The following is a 19,859-nucleotide window of genomic DNA, read 5'->3' on the forward strand; positions in this document are numbered from 1 at the left end:
AGAGACTCAAAGACGGTTAAATGCGAGCCGAGATAAGATTCCTACGCGTCGTGGATCGTCGTTTTAACGCAATTAAAATTTGACGCCATCAAAGCCGACAGACGGACACAGACGGCGGACGGTCGCATCATCTTGGTTGCGGCAAGAGGGAGAGAGGAAAGCGTCGCTACAAATTCGTAGATTTCTCGTTGGCGAGAGGAGAGAACGAGCGTTCGCGAGGAGAAGTCAGACAGGCATAGAAGCCGAGGGCTTCATTATTCAAAGGGTGTCGGCGTCTTGCATTCTGCCGCTCTGCTGGATCCGCGGAAGTTGACGGGTGTGAAGCAACCATCCGTGAGCAGTTCCTCCGCCCCCTCCTCTTCCTCCGCTGCCAAACGCGCCGCCACGCTTCCTCTTTTCCACAATCCTCCGCTACTCGCCACGATACCGACCCGATCCTGCCTTTCAATCGTATATCCGCCATTGATTCGCGGCGAACGATTGACATTCTTTCAGAAACGTGGTTCGACACGATGTATTTATGGATACTTTCGTTTCTTTCCAACAAAGGAATTTAGAATTGTTGGAGTTGAGGAAAGATTAGGAAATGACGAAAGTCGAAAATCTATAATTAAAAAGAAAAAGATTTTCAGAATGTTATGAAAGATAACAATTATTTGGTATCTTCTGAAAGGATAGATTGTAAATTTATCTTAAAAGAATAACGTGTCTTAACAAAATTAAAGTTCGATCAATATTTTAAATAGATTTAATATTTAAATATTATAGTATTTTAGAACATTAAAAGTTTCACCTTTAACTGATAAATCATTTCCTTTAATCGATAATTGAATCACGAGAGAACGGCTATGCGCCATAACCGATAGATAGTTCTCAATCTTGTATCAATCAAGGCACAACCTTTGCCACTATACAACGTCGAAGAGACGATTAAATTGTGCCGAAACATCGGCTGTCTCGTCCGGGTTGATGAGATTTACGAGCGTCAATCGAAATCGAGGTTGACTCGTTATCGCCAGTCGCGACCCCGTGACTTGCCAATTACCGTCCCGCTAGATTGCCAGATCTATACACATACAGACATCCGGTTCAACGAAATTACACGTTCCAACTTTGTTTCCTCGCTTTGCATGGAACCTAACACAACCTGTCCTTATTTCTTACGAACCAAATAGTGTACTGTAAACGAATAAGAATAAAATAATTATTCAAAACGATAAATTTTCTATAATCTATATTTATAGAAAAACACGTAATCATATCATTTATTCTTTCTTTATTCAAAGTATACTTTAATCAAAATATTTTAAGAATGCAAATTTAAATCCAAACACGTACAAAATACATGTATTTACGTAATTTTTACACGAATTTCAACTATGCAGTAAAACTTGAAAACCAATTTATCTTGGATTTATTTCTTACGCTTGATAATATAGATCGCTATTTATCTACTGTAAGGTTAGATCTATCAAGCGATTTAACATTTATGCAAATGCAACAGAGAAGTAAAAAATCTCTGAAAAAACGACGCGATCGTATCGTACCTAGTATCTGTGAAGATCTACAAGGCTCTAACTACTCGATCCGCCCGAAGCAGAGGTAACCGTACATACCAGCGCCAAAAGCGTCTTGCCTTCATCCATCTCCTTTTGCTGAAGGATATATTCACTATACGATATTTCGTGAAGCGTGTATAACCGCTGAAAGACACGGATTGCGAACGCATATAGCAACCAGCGAAAAGGAAGTAGCGAGAAAGGACGAGAGGAGGAGGTTAGGTGGAGTGAGTAGGGATTGCTGAAGAAGGATGCGAGGAGGTACTGGTAAGTTGGTATGTAGACATCATAGTCGAAGAGGATACGAGAGAGAGGATACGAGCTTCTACTCACGAGATGGCGCACCTGTAGAAGATCACGAGACACATGAACGAGGGAGAAATATAAGGCAGAGAGACCATACGGTATATATGTTGTGTGAATATCCATTCGTGGCGGATGCGAACGTAGTCACTCTCACAGCAGAACGATCATAGGATGATGCGGCAAACGGCGGGAAACGAGCACAGAGCGACAGACATCTCGACCTCCTTGCAAATCGCATCACAGATCAAACACGGCTTGTATATTAAACGTAACCTGCTAAGGCATCCTGTTGACTGCTTATCTACTGTCCATGTTTGAGGATCATGTCTTGGCTTCAACGATGCTTTCCAAATGGTATTGTTGATAAAATTCTTCTAGCAACATACGCTACAACCGTGGCAATATCATGATTATCAATTATTTTCAGATCGATAAATGATTCCGAATGTTTCACAATTTTCGAAACGAAATTTTCGCATCAATACTTTTACAAGCAGTAGTTACTGACGTTTGATATCTTAATATGCATAATAGAGTAATAGGAATACACACGTTATTAGTTCTGTTCCTGAAACGTAGTGAAGGATACAAAATTGAACTTTCTGCGAACATATGCTTCAGTAGAATATGTGACGAATGACAAGAAAGCGTTTACCGCATTAATAACTTAAGAGTTTATAGAGAGATCGTGTAGCGAATTTGCATGCATGTGATTCGAGTCTTAAATATATTATTATTAAAAAAAAGAAATGGAAAAATAATTTTGATTTTTATAGTATTGTGATCGATTAACTTGGTGAAAATAATTTGAGTGGTAAAGAATTTGGAATATGGGACTTACGTACTCTTTGTAAATTTTGAGGTTAGCTTCGGTAAGATTATTATAAATCGATACAATTATTAAGTTTCTAACATTATGTATGATCTCACAAAGAACTTAATATTGTATTTACATTTTTAATTAAAATTAACGAAGATAATTATATATTAATATCATTAATTTAAAGGTTAAATAAATAATACAACAAAGATCCTCAAGATACATACATAAACGAAGACTCACCTGACTCAAGGGACGAATCCTTTCATGAATGGATTTCTCGGCTTGCATAGCAGAAGGTGGTGGATGATCAGGCGTCGGAGGTTGAGCATAATGTGTGGGACTGGTGGGCAGCATCATTTGTACTCGTTTCAAGCGTTTGTCAGTCGCCTCGCGGCCATCCGGTGTAGAATGCTCGTCAATGGCATCGCGCTTGTCGTCCAAAAGACTCTCCTGGGAAGACTTGAGTGTCAGGAACGCGTTTGACACGAATACTGGTTCCTGGACGAATGAATCGGTCTCGCTGCACGGTGATTTGTCCACGCATGGGCTACTCTCCTGCTCATAATTCTCAAACGCGTGTCTACGTAATTTTCGTCGAGGATTCAATGTTTTGATCGGTCTGTTCTCGTAGATGGAAGTGATGGCGACTGGCTCCACGTTGGTTTCACGTCTTTCCTCACCATCCGGCACGCGAGACTTCATCTCTACGTATTGGTCCACACTTCTGGTTACGTGACGCAATTGTTCACGACGTTTCTGCAATTGTTCCAAGTCAATGTGACTACGAGCACCGCTGCGCGCCATGAACAGATATTCGTAATTGCTTGGGCCCAAAGTGCAATCCGCTGATAAGGACATTTGGGTCTGTAGATGCGTTGGTGAGACAGACAAGTTGCGCCTCGGTGGTTTTTTTGGTGGTGTTGGCTGAAATGTATGTACGAATTAATAGTAAACAAAATTCATCTAAAGCAAACTTATTATTTATAAGTTCAAGCAACATTTTTATATAACAACTTTTATTTTAATTTTCAGAATTAACTCTCCAAAGATATTCTATGAATATTGTTAATACTTTTTAAAACGATAACGATTGAATAATTGTTAAAATTATAGGGATATTTATTTTAATTGGCCTCAATTTAAATGTCATCTTAATTGACTGCGAGTAAAAAAAACATCGATACTTTGACAATAATGTGATATCTCGTTAATACTAAATGTGAAAACAAATAACAAGAGGTCAATTAAGAATTGAGGTTAATAAAGATGAGAATGAAGCCTTCATCCTTACGAAAAAAAAAAAAAAAAAAAAAAAAAAGAAGGAGAAGCAATTGGATGAAAACGAGGTCCAACTAATAATACCGATCAATCGTCGGATATCTTTTGAAGGTAATATTCGATCGGCATTTTCACGAAGCAGTCTCGTTCGAAGGAAAAATGTAGCCAGCGTCAAGCTGTCGGGCTAATTAACTTGCGATTAATTTGTCCACGTTAACGAACTGTAAGGCGCAGAGATGATTCATTGCCGGGTTACACGGTACGGTTCTTCGATGCGAAAAAAGAAGTCAATTTCGAGTAAGTGGAAGAAAAAGAAATAGAGGAACGCTTAAAGAAAGACAATTCACCGTATAAATTAGAATCCTGTTAACAACATCGAAATTAACAATCTCTTAATATTCAAGAAAAAGTTGAAAAGTTATTAAGCGAAAGGAAAAAGTTATCATCAAACTTAGGAAAAATTGAAATTTTTACTTAGAACTGTGATGAGATAAATAATAATTTACATGTATAAATAATTCAAATTTATAAATTATTTTAAAATTACAATAACCAAAATAAGAACAATTACTTTCCAAAGAATTACAATATAAATAAAAGATATATCTTTCAAATCTTAAAACGTTTAAAACTTGAAACTAATTTTTCTTATTTTTTTTCAGACAAAAATAAGACGTCTCATACGTATTCTATGCATCAGATATTACCAAACATAATCAATTATAACACAGAGATAGATTTCGCTTCGAACGAGAATATTTCTCCTGATCTCGTGCAATCTTTCATCGAAGGAAGAGGCGAAAAGGGGACATATATATATATATATATAATCTTACCGAGACTTTACTGTTGGAGGCGGGGCTGTGAAGAGAACTGGACAAGGGTGCCATTGGCAAGTAAATCCCGGCGGCGCTGGAATCGTTGGGCAAACAACGCCGGTCCCGCGGGCTCGGTCCACCGACGCTCGAGGACGAGGAAACGCTCAATTGGTCCGACTCCCTGCCACCCCCGTATCCCGTGGGTAATGTCAAGGACAGATCCTCCGACACGAAGCTACCCTCCATTGTTCCACGAGGTACCGGTGGCGTTTGGTACAATCCGCTGTCGGAACCCCTGCGCAACCAAACTTAAAGTCTCAGAGGGACTAATTCACAACTTGGAATTGCTAATAGATAAATCTCTCTTTTTTTCTCTTTACTTATTTATATTTCATTTTGATTCGTTTGTTTGTTTGTTTGTGTAGTTAAAGCTAAACATCAGTGCAGTAGCGCTTTGGACGATTAACACTGTAACAAATTTAAAGATTGTTGAACATGAAAGTGTGTATTTTGCTTCAACACTTGGTGGATGGAAGAGAACTCGTGTCATGATTTATTACTCGTGCGGATATAATTGAAAAGTGTTGTTTTTATTTGACAATTGATTTATGATAGAAATGGTAAGCTGTTCCCTTTCAGATTTTTCTTTCTTATTGTTCTTTCAAAATTATTATTCTTGAACATTGATGATTCACGCTTAATTTATAATTTATAAAAACATTATTCTCATTTCAGAAGATGACAATGGCAAATGAATAATATTGAATACCATTATCAATATTGAATAATCATATTATTCAATTCTAATTTATAAAAAAGATTTATAAAGAAGAAAATATCCAATTAGAAAGACGCAACAAGTCATTTGTTCGTGAGATTCAGTTTAGGGGGAAGGAAATCTCGATTGACAATCGAACAGAATATTTATTCCAATGTCGGGCGAATCAAAAGCGCTACCATCGTGGTGGAGAATGTTTGCATGCCATTACCGTGTGGTGTCACGCTGTGTTAATGGTATTCTGTCGGTGGTAGTGTTTTGTGGTTTGTCGTCGGGAGTCTGATCGGAACTTTCGAGTGTATTTATCGAGTTCAGAGTGTCGGACATAGACATAAAGACGCTGTCGAAGACTGAACTGGGGTCGGAGTCCTCTGTCTGCTGGAGGGTCCTCCGTACACCGTTCACTGGTCCCCCATTCTGCTCGTCTTCACTGAAATTCGCAATCCATCCGGTATCGTCAGATTTGAATTTCCAAATCACTCGTTTACCGTATAGCATAATGAGAAAAAGCTGTAGCCACTGCCGAAGCGAGCAATAGCGTGCCATTTTTTATTTTCATCATCATCTTTAGTAAATGCGTTTTCTTTTTTTTTCTTTATAAAAAATAGGATCCAGAATATGTAAAATAAATATTATTAAATTAAAAAGAATTAATTGCATAAGATATGCATTCGTGTCGTCCACGAATCATCAACCATGCCAAAATAATATCTAAATATTAACATCGATAATTGCTTCTCTTTTCTTTCCAGTTACCTTAAAGAAAGAAACGGTCTGTTTGAAAGATAACTCGATCGAGGTAAACACAACCGATATATCACCGTGCATCATCATCGTCCCTCCCTCGACAACGCGTAAGTTCGGGAGGATGAACGGCGAGTTTTTAATGAGGCCACGTAGAGACGAGGACGGAGGCGCGAGGCGGAGAAACGGAAAGAGAAGAAAAGCAGGCGAGGACCGGTGTTGGACGAGGCCGGAGGAGTGGAAACAAGCGAAGCCAGAGGTGAATGAGGAACCGGCGAACCGCGAGCGGGGGCCATGCCCATAGGACGAGGGAGAGAGCAATGGTTATTAGTTTTATGCTGAGACGGGCTAACATTTACATTGTTTAACGTGATGGATTCATCTCGAGGCGGTCGAGCCACGGCTACCGACGTCAAACATTGACGGTGGAGGTGCGGAAAGCCCTGGTACCTCGCCACCCTCTCCTCCCCCCTCGTCTCGACATATCCGTCTTTCCTTTCTCCCTCTCCCTCTCCCTCTCTCTCTCTCTTTTTCCCTCAGACAGTCCCGGTCGGCCTCTGCCCTCTTTCTCCGTTGGTCTGCTCTCTCGGGCCAACCAGTCGTGCTTAGCAGCAATGCAGAGCGAAAGAGAGAAAGAAACAGGGAGAGAGAGAGAGAGAGAATACCAATAGGGTGACCTAGGGGTGAACGAGGCGGTCGGCGGACCCACCATCGCCTGCCTACATCAGGAAAATTAAACCAAGCCAAGCGGTGCTTAACGCGCTGGGGCTACACGCGGCCGCGCCACCTCCTCTTCTCCTCCACCTCCACTCTCCTCTCTCTCAGCTTTTCCCTTTTCGGCCCCAGAACCTTTCCTTCTCCTCTCTCTCCCCTCCTCCTCCTCCTTCCTACATCTTCTGACCACCCTCGCAAAACCTACCTCTCCCACCCAGAACTTCGGCTGTGGCTGTGCGGTGCAGAGCATCGGTGCTGCTAAAACGGTACCAACTCGACGACGACGACTAACCATCATCCGAGCCACGTTCGTTCACTCCGTGTGCCCCACGTCCAACGTCTATGCTTTTGTTTACCCGACATCTCCTATATTAAAGCCGCCACGGTTATGCGCCCCGCGTATCCGCTCTTTTCTAGAAAATATTATACCGATCTCTACTACTCCACTCTGACTCCGCTCTTATCCGATGCACCGACGCGATATTCTTTTCTCTCACTCCGCCCCAAGATGACGCCGGATGAGCACAAATGCAGGGGGAGGGATAGGGAGAGAGAGAGGGAGAGACAAGTAACAGCTCGGTGCAATTGTTTCTTTTTTTTTTCCTTCTTGTTTTATTTTTTTCTTCTCGTTTTTTTTCCGTTCTCTTTCTTTTCTCTTCCGTGTGTTTTTTTTTCGCCCCCCTCTTCTCGAAGTTCACGCAATCGTTACACGGAAATGCAAAATGCGAATGGCGTGTAGCGATGCGTTCGTTCTTGTTGGAAGGATGATCGAAACCAGACCTGGCCGTTTTTTGCATCGATGGAACACCGTTATTGTTGCATTGTTGCATTTGCTTTTTACGTAGGGAGATACTTTTTCTCCGGATCTCTGTTCATTTCGATCGTCGTGATTTAAATACGTCTCGATTGTTTTAATTTCTTATTTCGTCTGTGATTTAAACGAATTAAGAACGGGACCACTTTTTTATCAAAAGGAGAGAGAGAGAAAGAGATTTACGATCTAAAAAATTTTTAAATTTTAAGTAAAGTTTTTTACATCGAATTATTTTATTCCTTGCAGATTGACAATCGCAGACAGAGCGCAATAACGGCATTTTATTATTACGAGATGTATGGCGGCAAAAAAAAGAGAGGGGAAAGGAGGAATGTACATCGAAAGCAACGGCGGTGTTAAAAGGAGGAAGGGGCGACACGATACTCACAAAGACATAACGGAAGTGCCGGAAACACGGCGATCATCGTCCCGAGGCTTGTGATAGAATTGCCATTGAGTGGGCGATGTCCCTTCCGCCGGGGAGAGATCATCCCCTGGGCGAACGTTCTCGTAAGGGCTGCCCAATGAGTCGTTCCCTTGGACCGGAATCGGTGGCAAGTTCTCGCTGTCGGCATCGCTCTCCACGCCGGAGGAAGATCTGTGCCCTGCTCCAAATATTCGTCCATCATTTTATTAAATTGCAATTTGAAGCGTTCGTTTTTCTTAATTTAAATTATCGAAGACGATCCATTAAGGGCGCAATTAACGAGACAATATTAGGAGGAAGAATTTCGTAATTTTCTTGTAATTTGTAATTTTTCGTGTGAAAATTGATTTTTAATTATCCAAGAAAAAAAAAGGTATTGAAAATTTGTTATAATTGAAAGAATCGTAATAAGAAATTTATATATTCATTTATAAACTCTTTCCACTAATATTACTTACTTTTTCAGATTGGAATTCAATATGCGGCGTGATTTCATAATATCAATATTATGACACGAACTAAATTCAAAGTATCATCGCGCAGAAACCACTTACATATTGGAAAAAAAAAAATCCGCGAAAACCAAACCAAAGCCAAATCTCGATTTGATTCTAATAACAAACTGATGATAAACATCAGGGAAGAACAAGCTTACGTATCCAATATACGAAAAGTATATTTATTTCCTCGGCGTTAACAAGGCGTTCAACATGCCATCGGGCGAAATCTTATCGCTCGATGCTCGCTCATGCAAACCGTTGCAACAAATTTTTCGAGGGTACGTAGCCGGTATCAGGGCCGGGCAATCGGCCTCGGTTTACGCACTTACACCCGTGACAGCTCGCCGAGAGACACGTCGTTTTTCTCCACCAGATATACACGTCTCGTTAATTGCACAGCTCGTTTGCTCGCGACGTGCATGAAGCGAGAGAAAAAGAAGGAGAGCGAGCGAGCAAGAGAGAGAGAGAAAGAGAGAGAGAGAGAGGGGAGAGAGAGGGAGAGGGAGGAGGAGGCGGATACGCACTTTTTATAACCGCGGTGATGTCCTGAGTGACGTGCGGCGGGAACTGTCCCAGAAGATCGAGCACCGTGTTCTGTCGCGAGTCCCGGATGCCCAGGTCGACCCCTCTGTCCAGGAGTGCCCGCACCACCTCCATCTTCCCGCAGAGCGCCGCCTCGTGCATCGCGGTCCCCGCGGACGTCCTGGTGTTCACGTCGACGCCCGCCGCCAGCAACACCTCCACCACGGCTCTGAAACCGACATATTTATATTTTCCTTTTTTTTTTCCTCTACCCCCCTCCCTCCTATTTTTCTTCTCGGATTGAATTATGGCCAGATGCTTTTCCTTCTTTTTTCTTCTTTTTTTGTAGATGGATGAGAAAACCGTGAAACTGTTGTTTTTTGGACGAAACAGGTGAAAATATATATAACGGTTGACGTTTGTAAGTAATGAAGGGTGAGTGAAATTTTACGACACGACGGTTTGTTTCTGTCTGTATATTTTACGAACTTCAAGTTGAAATTGTTTTCTAGATTAGATAAATCTCGTGATCCCATTCGAAGAAACGAATAATAAAGATTAATAACATGAGAATCGTTTGAAAGATTTCTCGCTATGGATGATAATAATGATGAAAATCAAGGTAAATTTTTTAAAACGTAACACGTCATGCCATCCACGATTGATCAATTTCTACGAAATTTTGTAACATTCAATGAATCATGCATAACAATACGCTTTCATTTTTACATATATTTCATTCTAAATTCCATCCTCTAATCTTGACTTTCTCATTTCGATCCGCACAAAAATTGAATAGATACGAGTCAACAATCTTATCTCAACAATCCATCCCCTCCCACATATAAATTTCATTCAATATCCATCCATACATACACACGCGTTTCCATAAACATTGTTCCCAATTCGCGATCTTGAAATTAACAAACCAAATTAGGAGCAGAAGCCTCCGCCTACCGGGATTCCCTTTAACCAGGCGTGCAACATCGGCTCGAAAACGTGACCATCGATGGTTTCCTACGGAGACCTCCCCCCTCCGGATCCGCGGATCACCGACGTCAGCTGAAAGTGGCCCGCTTGCACGCATTTCCCATTTCGATACCACCACCACCACCACCACCACCATGCCGTGTATCACGAAACCCAGATTTCGTTTTGTATCCGTCGGTCGGTGTGCACCGACTGCAGTGACCGCAGCCATCCGTCGCATATAGGATTCGTGGCTGGGAATCGGATTCACGTGCACCTATGTTGTTATTACCGTGCCATAGGGGTATTTGTATACTGGCTTACCAAGAGCACCGATATTGAATCCGATAATAGACATTACTTCTGCCCCGTTCCCGATCCCTTCTCGAACCCTCTCCCCCCCCTCCTTCCCCTTTGTCCCGCTCCCGCCCACGTAACGCCGCCCACGGAACCGACAGATCCGCCAAATATCGCGGCGGGGCGCGTGAAACGCGTGCGTGAACGCAATCATCATCCGTGTGTGTGTGCGCGTGTGTACACAACCGAAACCCGAGTTACGTTTCGATACGTGTGCAGGGAAGAGGAGAGAGGGGGCGCACAACACCGAAAACGAGCGTACACAGCGATCGAGTTTCCAAGGGGGGCTCTGGGGGCTGGTTGCTGCCGTAGATTCGCGCCTGTCCAAACAGTCAAAATGCCTGTACACACGTGTGTATATATATATGTATATGTATATGTATGTATGTGTGGGTGCGGATGTGTGTTTGATCATCGTGGAGATTGTCCATCGGGCAGATTTTCCAAGCTAATCAGCGCGACGAGGTCCGATGAGAGAGATAAGGGTGGAGTAAGGCGGGATACGGGGGAATTTTGGTTTGGAGAAGGATATTAGGAGGAATTGAAAGTTTCGTATTACGTAATGATTCAAGAATCTCGATATTATTGGTAAGATATTATTTCTTGGAAATAAATATATCTTATTAAATAAAACATGATTGGATCGTATTGAAATTGGGAAAAATTTGGACCGCTATAACTTCGAGAATAAATGAGCGATTCTCGATCAATGAGCGAGCGATAGAAACGTGGAACTTTGCTTTTTAAAACGGTTCTTCATTTATCCCGATACGACTTCCCGTTCCCGAGATATCGTCGTGCAAGAAAGAGGTAATTTTTAATCGTTTCTCCATCTTTTTCCTTACTCCCTCCCTTTCCTGTTCCAAAGTCCGCGGAAATGATAAATGCGATTCCTGGAAGAAAGAACGCGTTCAAATCTGCATTTCCAAGAAAAAAAAATGTAGATCGCCGAGTCATTCGAGTAACTTCATTCGAACTCTATAATTTAACGCGCGTTTTTTATATCGATCGGTCATTCGAATATCTTCTTTACCTACACAAAAAATTTCGCGATCATATAACGAGGATAACGAAGGCCGAGAACTGAACGCGATCGAAATATTAAATTCGATAAATTAATTCCTCGAAGGATCGATAAGGCGAACGGTGTATCGAGGAAAAAATGTCAACAAATTCTTGCCAAGCCTCGTTTCCCCATCCACAACAAACGGTTTATCGAACCAGGCAATATTCGCCTTTCACACGTTCCTCGACGCGTTCAGTCCCGAATTCGCCACGGTGGAATACGGCCGCGTGGCAAACACGCAATAGTGTACTTACGCAACGCGGTTCGCGCGTGCTACGTAGTGCTGCGTAGTGTACACGCGTGTCGTTCACGCGTATCTCTCATCGAAATGCCGCACGGTCGTGTGTCAACGGGAGATGGTGTTCACGTGCCTATTTAACATTTTAACGGATACGTTGTCACGTATGCGGTGGCCGTCACCTGTCATCGTTCGACGTGACTTTGTTCTAAACGGTATTGGATAAATGTTTCCGTTCCGCGCCTTTGATGCTCCTCCTTTCTTTTTTCAAATTGCACTTCGCAAGAATCATCTAATATTCTGAGAATTCGAAGATGGAGAGAAATTTCGTTGAATGCAAATTTAGAGAATTTTAAAAATATTTTATATTAGGTAATACGTTCGATTATAAGTGTTGACTCGAACGTTGTCAAAATCTTTGGACTAAAGATTAAACTCTTTTCCTTAATCTTTTCGAAGAAAAATTTTTCCCAATTCAAAAGTATATATCAAATTTTTAAAGATTAAAATTAAATTTGCACTCAACGATAATCACGATTCTTTACGTTCAAAAATTATTTAATTAACATTAAAATTCCAGGAAGACATTCGAAAAGAAATTGGTTTGCCAACGAATACCTCGATCGTTCGTCCTTTTATCTGGAAATCTGGATCAATGAAAAATCGAGGTGAGGCACGAAGATCCCACCAGTTTTCTCCCGGAGGAAGGGGCGGTGGGAAAACGGGAGGGAGGGGGGAGGCGCATCGGGAGGCAACGGAAAATGCATTCATCGGGCTGTGTATCGCGACGCGATCGCATTATAAGCGGGCGGCGCCAGTTAAAGCGATTATCGGCTGCAAGGCTGCATAGAAAAACCGACGTTATACCCGATTACAACGTGACTGCCGTTTCGCGGCGATTCGGAACGAACGATTTTCGATCCCTACGTATCCACCGGCCGGCCCCGTACTACAACCGTCGATTATTTTAAAGGCTTACCAGCCGGATTATGGACGTGACGCCGCGATGTTAAATGAGAATGAATTGGCCGAGCAAAGCGTTAAATACTACTATTCCCTCCCCCTCCTTTCCCCCGCGCTCTTTATTCCGCCCGCTTGTGAAACGCGAACGAGCGTATCGATGATTCTTCGAAGAGGGAGGAAGAGGAGAAATGGAGATGGTTTGTGTAAATTCTGGAACGTGGTTTTCAGAAGATGAGACTCTTTTTTTTTTTGGAATGATTTATTAAGAAATTTTGGATTTAATTTTTGGATGAAACGTTAAATATTTTTTTTTTTCTCTCGTGTTTGGGAGAGGTTTCTACGCTATGTGGATAGTTGAAATGAGTGTTGGGATGATTGTTTCATTGTTTGAAACTGTTGATTTTTATTCGATGAGGAGATAGATGTTTGTCGAGGAAAAAGATACTCCTTTCTTTCCTTCTTTTTAAATCTTTATTTTAATTGGTAACGATTTTATCAGAGAATTTCGAAAACGAGAATTATTTTCCCTCTCTCTCTCTTTCTCTTTCTATTTTGTTTAAGATATATTCTAGTTTTAGATAATTTTCTTTTTTTTTTTTTTTCCCAATCGAAACTCACTTAACCGTGATAGAAAAATACGCGTATAGGGGGACAAACATTTACGTCATAAGGGGATATTAAAAAAAAAAAAAAAAAAAGAAAAGTTTACACATCAATTTTTTTTTTTTTTTGTCATTTTTCCCTGTCTACTATCATGTCAATTTTACACAAATATTTCCCTTCATACCTCCATCAAATGTTATTTACGACTGTTTGGATATTTTAAATCAACGAACCGTTCGATGACAAACTGGAAATAATAAACCGGTTGGCATCGTATCCAGCTTCTCGCTATAAAACGATGGAAATACATACGTGGGAAAAAAGGGGGTGGAGGGGAGAAAAAAAAACGAGAGAGAGAGAGAGAGAGAAGAATAAAAAAAAAAATAAATAAAAATAAAAGCACGTACACGATGAAAAAACGCGTGCGAAATAGCCCCCGTTTCAAAGAATTGTTTCGAGCGCGTTCGTATCCCGAAATTCATTTTCGTTATTTAATTGTACAGGATCGGTGTAACCGATTATCCGGTTAATCTTGCATCATCCGATTGAACGGTTCGATTAATCAAATAACGAAGGCTCGTGCTTACAATATCGTTTATTTAACTGAACATTTTTGCTGCGCGATGCAACAATCACCAATTATTTGTGTAAATGCTAGTAAATCGATCGAACGTTGGCCAGCAGGGAGGGAGGGAGGGAGGGAGGCCTTCCTACCCATATTTTTGGGAGGGAGGGGGATGACTATTTTTCTTTATGGAGGCGCATTGTGCGCCATTGCGAAAACAACGTTTCGCGTGCCGTGACACGGGCATATCGCTTATTTTTTCACGTCCCTCTCCCCCACGAGGTAAATCGCTCCCTGTCACACAATTTACGTTTTCGAAATTCACGCTTTGTCAAAAAATATCCATCCCTGTGTGTATCCTTTCAAAATTTACACTGGATGTGTGTATATATATATATATATATATATCTGTATTGTAGAGAATCGTGAAACGAGGAAAAAGAGAGAGGGTGTCCGGTGTATTTATGGAAAATGACCCGAAAAGAATATTTTGATATTCCCTCCTTTTCTTTCATGTAAAATTGTTTTTCAAATTAAAAACGTACGTTTGTCCGTTTCTTCGTAATCGAATGTATTTAATTCTTCGTCGAGTTAGAAATCGAATATTTTTCTCAAACAAGAAAATCATCGTTTTATTTTTTAATGATCCGGATTTAACATTTCTCGCAATGTAATAATCGATTTTATTTTATTTTACTCTATGCCATCCTACGTTTCAAAAAAGTCGCACTCAATTATACTCTTCTTTAAACATATCTCAAATATATCGATCCATTTAACAATTCTCCAAAAACTATAACGCGATATGCATTATACTCGATCGATAAAACAAATATCTTCAACGTTTCTTCCTTCTCCATTCTCCGTAAAAAAAAAAAAAGAAGATATCACTATTAATACATTACTTCAATTTCCAGGTAACGACACACCTAGGCGACAGCGAATCGCACGGCGAACAAAAGATCCAATACCATTTCCCAACTCCCATTGTTCGGGCACACGCGAAACGGTACGAAGACACCGCAAATCCCTTCAAAAGGGAGCAGCGCGTCAATGTTGGTGAACAGTTATCGAAGCGTCAGACCACCTTGGTGCATAAAGGGGGCATTAAACATCCTGCGAGCAATCACGATCCAGCAAAGCGATCTAGGTCGATACGTTTCGTAGGTAACGATTAATACGATCCTCTATCGTAATCGAGGGGCGGCTATGGAATACGCATGGACGGTCAGAGAGGGATGTCTGTTGGCCTCCGCGGATCCATTCGATCGGAGATTCGCTCGGACGAGGAGTAGACTGGGCTCGATCGGTAATATGGGACGTGCGTTACCGAGAGAGGGTTGCGACGGATCATGCCAGGACATAATACATACATACATACATACATACATACATACATACATACATATCGTATTCGACGGGATTACGTAACGTGGTGCTCTCTGATTGGCTAATGGGCAACGCTGCAAATGGTTCGACATCGTTATGGTTAGGCGAAACGACTCTATTGTTGTCCCGGGATACAATGAGCGAGCTATATTACTCGATAATTAGCGCGAACAGTTCGGAAGGAAAAAAAGTGTTACTGGAAAGAAGGAGGAAGAAGAAGTGGATTGTAAGATGTAATTTTGAGAAATTGGGAAAAGGATGTGAAGATTTGAAGTTTTGAAGTTGTAAATTTGGTATTGTAGATAATCGTAGGATATGAAGGATCGATTCTGGAAAACAAAATGTTAAAAATATAAAAATTTCGAATGGAGGATTAATAATTATTTTCGTGTTTTTTATTTTATGTTTGATTTATTATTTTAGTTAAATGTTTTGCAAGATTTGATTTTAGTTTTAAAATACAATTAAGTTAAAATTTTCATAGAAAGCGTAGATTTTTTTTTTTATCTGAGTTTATTACGATAATTTTATACAAATTAGATAGATTTTATGCGTTAACATCATGCGGAACTTTAATAATAAGACAGAGAGAAATATTTTATTTATGTTGAGTAGTTTGGATCAATATTTAATGATCTGTTAAATATTTGACGATTGTTTTAGATAAATTAATAATACAATCGAAGCGACGACACAATCACAATTATTCGTGTTCCAATTCCCAGATATATGTACTGATTTCATCAAAATTGATTTATTCATCAGAGATTTATTCACGGGATACATTAATAAGATTAATTTCAGACACCTAGCTATGTTGATTACGATTTATTAACCACTAATTATATACTCAATATCTCCTCAACGTATTATTTCTTACAACAAAAAATCATCTTCGAAATAAAGAAATTTTCCCATCTTTTGATAGATTTAACATTTAAACAACATAAAAAAAAATACGTATTAAATATGTATCCTTATATTTTCTCACTTTCTGTCAAAAAGTTTGTATTTTATTCCAAATTTCATAAAAAAAAAAAACTACTCCCTCTTTATCAAATAAAAAATTCAAAAACAAATTGATCTTCGACAATCGTCACGTTTGCAAAAAAAAAAAAAAAAGAAAAAAAAAATAAAGGGACGAAATCCGAAATACACTCATAGACAAAAATTGAACGTTCTTTTCTTCAGATGGCACAACGGCGGAACGAAAATTAATCGTGTGACGCGTGTACGCGCTTGGAGGCCGAGCGTGTACACAATCCCCGGCAGGGTTCCACGAATCATGAATAATCTAACACGATCCTGATCTGCAATGCAATATAAAATAGATTTCATGGACAGCGGCTGTAAATGCGTGTGCGCGCGGGCGCGCTCATACTGTCACCCTCGCGTGTTGATCAAACGCCGTGCGACGATCATCGACTCAGCTTGATTAAATAAAGAGAGCGTGTTACCGGTGAACGATCCTGACTGGTTATTGGACAGGCTTTACGATCCGTAACGAAACTTGAGATTGTCAAACGGAATTTCACGTGATTTTTTCTTTTTTTTTTTAGGATGGGGGAGGAGGGGCAAAACGAGAGAAAAGAACTTTATATGATGATGACGCGATGAAACGCGTATTAGATCGACGTGAACAGGAGAATTTGTTTGATAGAATTTGTGCGAGTATAGAAATAGATGAAATGAATTTTTATTTTATTTTATTGATCGTAAATGTGATGATGTTTAAGTTTTTTTTTAATAAATGAAATGAATTTTTATTTTACATTGATCGTGAAATGTGATGATGTTTAAGTTTTCAACAATAAAATTAAAAGTAGAATATGAAATTTGATTCTAGTCGATTTAAATGTCACGATGGATATCTTTGGTTGAAATTTTTTATTTTTGCAAATTATATATTCAGAAGATTTTTATAATAAATATAATTGAATTAATAATATTAGTAATAATATTAATTGACAATAAGAAAATTAAAATTGTTGAACGAAGTTTTAGACGAATTTTTTATAAAATAAAAGAAAAGAATTCTAACGACAACTGGATGTTAAATTAATTTGTTTTTTAATTAAAATTAAAATTGATAAATGATATTATTATGATTAATGATTTTTTTAATTATCAATTAAAAAATTAATTAATTCAACAATTATTTCAGTTTGTTAATTCTTAAGAAATTAATAATTTGAGTTTTTTATTCGATACAAAATTATGATACATAAAGACAATTAGAATCGAATTTTAAATTAAAAACTTACACACCTAAAGTGAATCTTTTTTACTAAAATATTTGAAAAGTATCTATAAAATTATTTTTTCATTTCTCTTACACATATATATACATACATATATATATATATATATATATTATTCATATCCATGTATAATTTTGAATAAATGCATTCGAAACGAGATGATAATTGATTTTTCATAACTTGAAATAACAATTTAAAAAAAAAAAAAAAATCACACACGTAGATGGATCCATAAAAAAAAAAAAAAAAAAAAAAATGCACGTATTCACAAAGACTCACCTGTGACCATTTCGCGAAGCCAGATGCAGCGGTGTGTGAGGAAAAATCACCGACGAGGAAGAATTCCGGAGGGGCACGATCAGTTCTGGATACGTGCTAACGAGCAATTGCACGGTTTCCAACCTATAAAGGATAATTAATTTTACAGAAGAAGCACAAAGCCAATTAGCAATGTCATCGATTATTCAGTCGCGACGATCAATTATGCGCGTGCAGTTTCAGTTTCCCCCGATTGAAAGATTCCTCGAATTTCAATCGAGGTCCACCGAGTTCGAAACTCGAAATTCTCGAAATTATTATTAGCGAATTTTAAACGCGAAGGAGAGAGAGAAAATTCAACAAAATTGTACGTACGCGCAAGAAAGAGAGAGAGAGAAAAAAAGTCGTGAAATTTACCTGCCATATTGTGCGGCGAGATCCAGTGCGGATTCTCCCCGGCTGTTGCGGATGCTGGGGTCGCATCCGTATTGCAGCAGCTGTGCCACCACTTCCGTGTGCCCATACTGTGCCGCACAGTGCAACGCTGTTTCGTTGTCCTTCGTCTACGATCGCAAACGTATACGTTTCGTTTTGATTAAATGTCTTAATTTATACAACGTGTACGAAACAACAAGACGAAGGGATATGGGCAGAGCGTTAAACGTCACACGATTCACGTAAGGTGTGTGTTAATTGATAAATATTGCAACGATTCTTACAATAAAAATTGCTATGTAATTAAATTCATTTTCTTAATAATTAATCCGAGTTTATTTTTAAGGATTTTGTGATCGTTATATTTGTAATAATGTAAAAGGATTAAAATATATAAGGGAGTGACAATAAAAATCGTGAGAATACTTTTTTGACGAAGTTTAAGAGGAAGAAAAAAAAAGAAAATAGAAAAGGAATAAATTTACTGACCGTAAGATTCACTTTAGGTACCGAGGGTCCTTGGGTAAGAATTAACCGCACGATTTCAGCGTCGCCCGCCCAAGCTGCCAAATGAAGCGGAGAAGAGCCTTTAGCGTCGACGACGTTAGTGGAAGCCTCATATTGGAGCAATAACTTTACCACCTCCCTGAAGATGAAAGCGTTTTCCCCGAATTATCGTCACAATTTGCGCGACGTCGATTAATCGTCGATCATGATTAATGAGAAACGCGGTTTAAGACAAATTTCTTATGTCGAGGAAACTTTTTTATGGAACTTTTTTTTTTTCTTTAAAATTTTGCCAAATCAAAACGTACTTGTGTCCATTCAAAGCTGCATGATGAAGGGCTGAATAACCACTGGCGTCTTGCACATTAGCCCCCGGACCCCGCCGCAGGCTGTAAGTAAATAAAATAGATTAGATCGATCGATTGATGAAAATAGAATTGAAAAAGAATTAAGAAAAAAACGTTTGTTGATAAACGTAAGGGTACAGGATGTTAATATATTAAAATATCTTTGGAGATTCTATAGGCTAAAACAAATAGAAAAATTGATATATATAAAAATGTTATTTAGATATTTTCAATCTTAAATTGTTATATAATTTAAACGTCAATAGACATTTTCTAAAATCGATCTTCTAAAAGTGTTTTACACATTAATATAATAATTTGATTAATGAATGAATAATTTGACGTTATTATCAGTTGCAGGAAGTCGAAAGTGATAATGACTCATATTTAAATGACACGGTCATTCGGTTTATATTTGTCCAAGGTCTATGCTTAACGATAGGCGGATCGTTGTATTCATATTACTCATATTTGAAGTCGAACGTCACAAATATATAATTAATAATAATTCAATTTTATAAACTTTCAACAATTATAAACAACCGGAACTATTTCAAAACTTTTATAACACGATTACAATAATTGTGACAATCGCGCCAAAAGTAGTATCACCATCAC

At 39.1% G+C, this 19,859-nt stretch overlaps 2 protein-coding genes and 1 long non-coding RNA gene across 6 annotated transcripts in view; 2 read left to right on the forward strand and 1 right to left on the reverse strand.

Moving 5' to 3' along the window:
- Nucleotides 1–19,859, reverse strand: part of LOC408887 (ankyrin repeat and SAM domain-containing protein 1A) — a 70,474-nt gene that overhangs the window by 37,886 nt on the left and 12,729 nt on the right. Inside the window, exons 3-11 of one of the 2 annotated variants that reach the window (XM_006565384.3) lie at nt 19,203–19,283; nt 18,877–19,033; nt 18,370–18,515; nt 17,974–18,096; nt 9,286–9,512; nt 8,223–8,439; nt 5,774–5,992; nt 4,803–5,079; nt 2,929–3,612 (exon numbers count right to left, since the gene is read on the reverse strand). In XM_006565384.3, the coding sequence (XP_006565447.1) occupies nt 2,929–3,612; nt 4,803–5,079; nt 5,774–5,992; nt 8,223–8,439; nt 9,286–9,512; nt 17,974–18,096; nt 18,370–18,515; nt 18,877–19,033; nt 19,203–19,283 (2,131 nt within the window). The remainder of the gene's footprint in view (nt 1–2,928; nt 3,613–4,802; nt 5,080–5,773; nt 5,993–8,222; nt 8,440–9,285; nt 9,513–17,973; nt 18,097–18,369; nt 18,516–18,876; nt 19,034–19,202; nt 19,284–19,859) is intronic. The other variant, XM_006565385.3, reaches the window with a different exon arrangement.
- Nucleotides 3,483–4,796, forward strand: LOC107964598. The gene is made up of 3 exons (XR_003304895.1): nt 3,483–3,619; nt 3,721–4,263; nt 4,629–4,796. It is a non-coding gene; the product is annotated as an uncharacterized LOC107964598 (long non-coding RNA).
- Nucleotides 9,519–16,730, forward strand: LOC102655213. Of its 3 annotated transcripts, XM_006565383.3 has the most exons (4): nt 9,519–9,718; nt 9,796–9,905; nt 14,962–15,211; nt 16,625–16,730. In XM_006565383.3, the coding sequence occupies exons 2-4, from the start codon at nt 9,882–9,884 to the stop codon at nt 16,657–16,659; spliced, it is 309 nt and encodes a 102-aa protein (XP_006565446.1). In that variant the 5' UTR covers nt 9,519–9,718; nt 9,796–9,881; the 3' UTR covers nt 16,660–16,730. The 3 variants fall into 3 exon arrangements, 1 of the variants encoding a protein (XP_006565446.1); XR_003304894.1 differs by lacking the exons at nt 9,519–9,718; nt 9,796–9,905; nt 16,625–16,730 and adding exons at nt 9,914–12,128; nt 12,494–12,581 and having other exon boundaries at nt 14,962–15,816; XR_001703413.2 differs by lacking the exons at nt 9,519–9,718; nt 9,796–9,905; nt 16,625–16,730 and adding an exon at nt 9,914–12,128 and having other exon boundaries at nt 14,962–15,816.

Source organism: Apis mellifera, linkage group LG6, assembly GCF_003254395.2.
Source record: "Apis mellifera strain DH4 linkage group LG6, Amel_HAv3.1, whole genome shotgun sequence".
In the NCBI taxonomy this organism is placed as follows: domain Eukaryota; kingdom Metazoa; phylum Arthropoda; class Insecta; order Hymenoptera; family Apidae; genus Apis; species Apis mellifera.

Bases quoted from the DNA above. Each gene is read 5' to 3' on its own strand.
- LOC102655213 (XM_006565383.3), top strand. From the start codon at position 9,882: ATGATAATAATGATGAAAATCAAG. The intron at 9,906-14,961 runs GTAAATTTTTTA...TTCAATTTCCAG, and splicing joins TAATAATGATGAAAATCAAG to GTAACGACACACCTAGGCGA. The intron at 15,212-16,624 runs GTAACGATTAAT...TCTTTTCTTCAG, and splicing joins TAGGTCGATACGTTTCGTAG to ATGGCACAACGGCGGAACGA.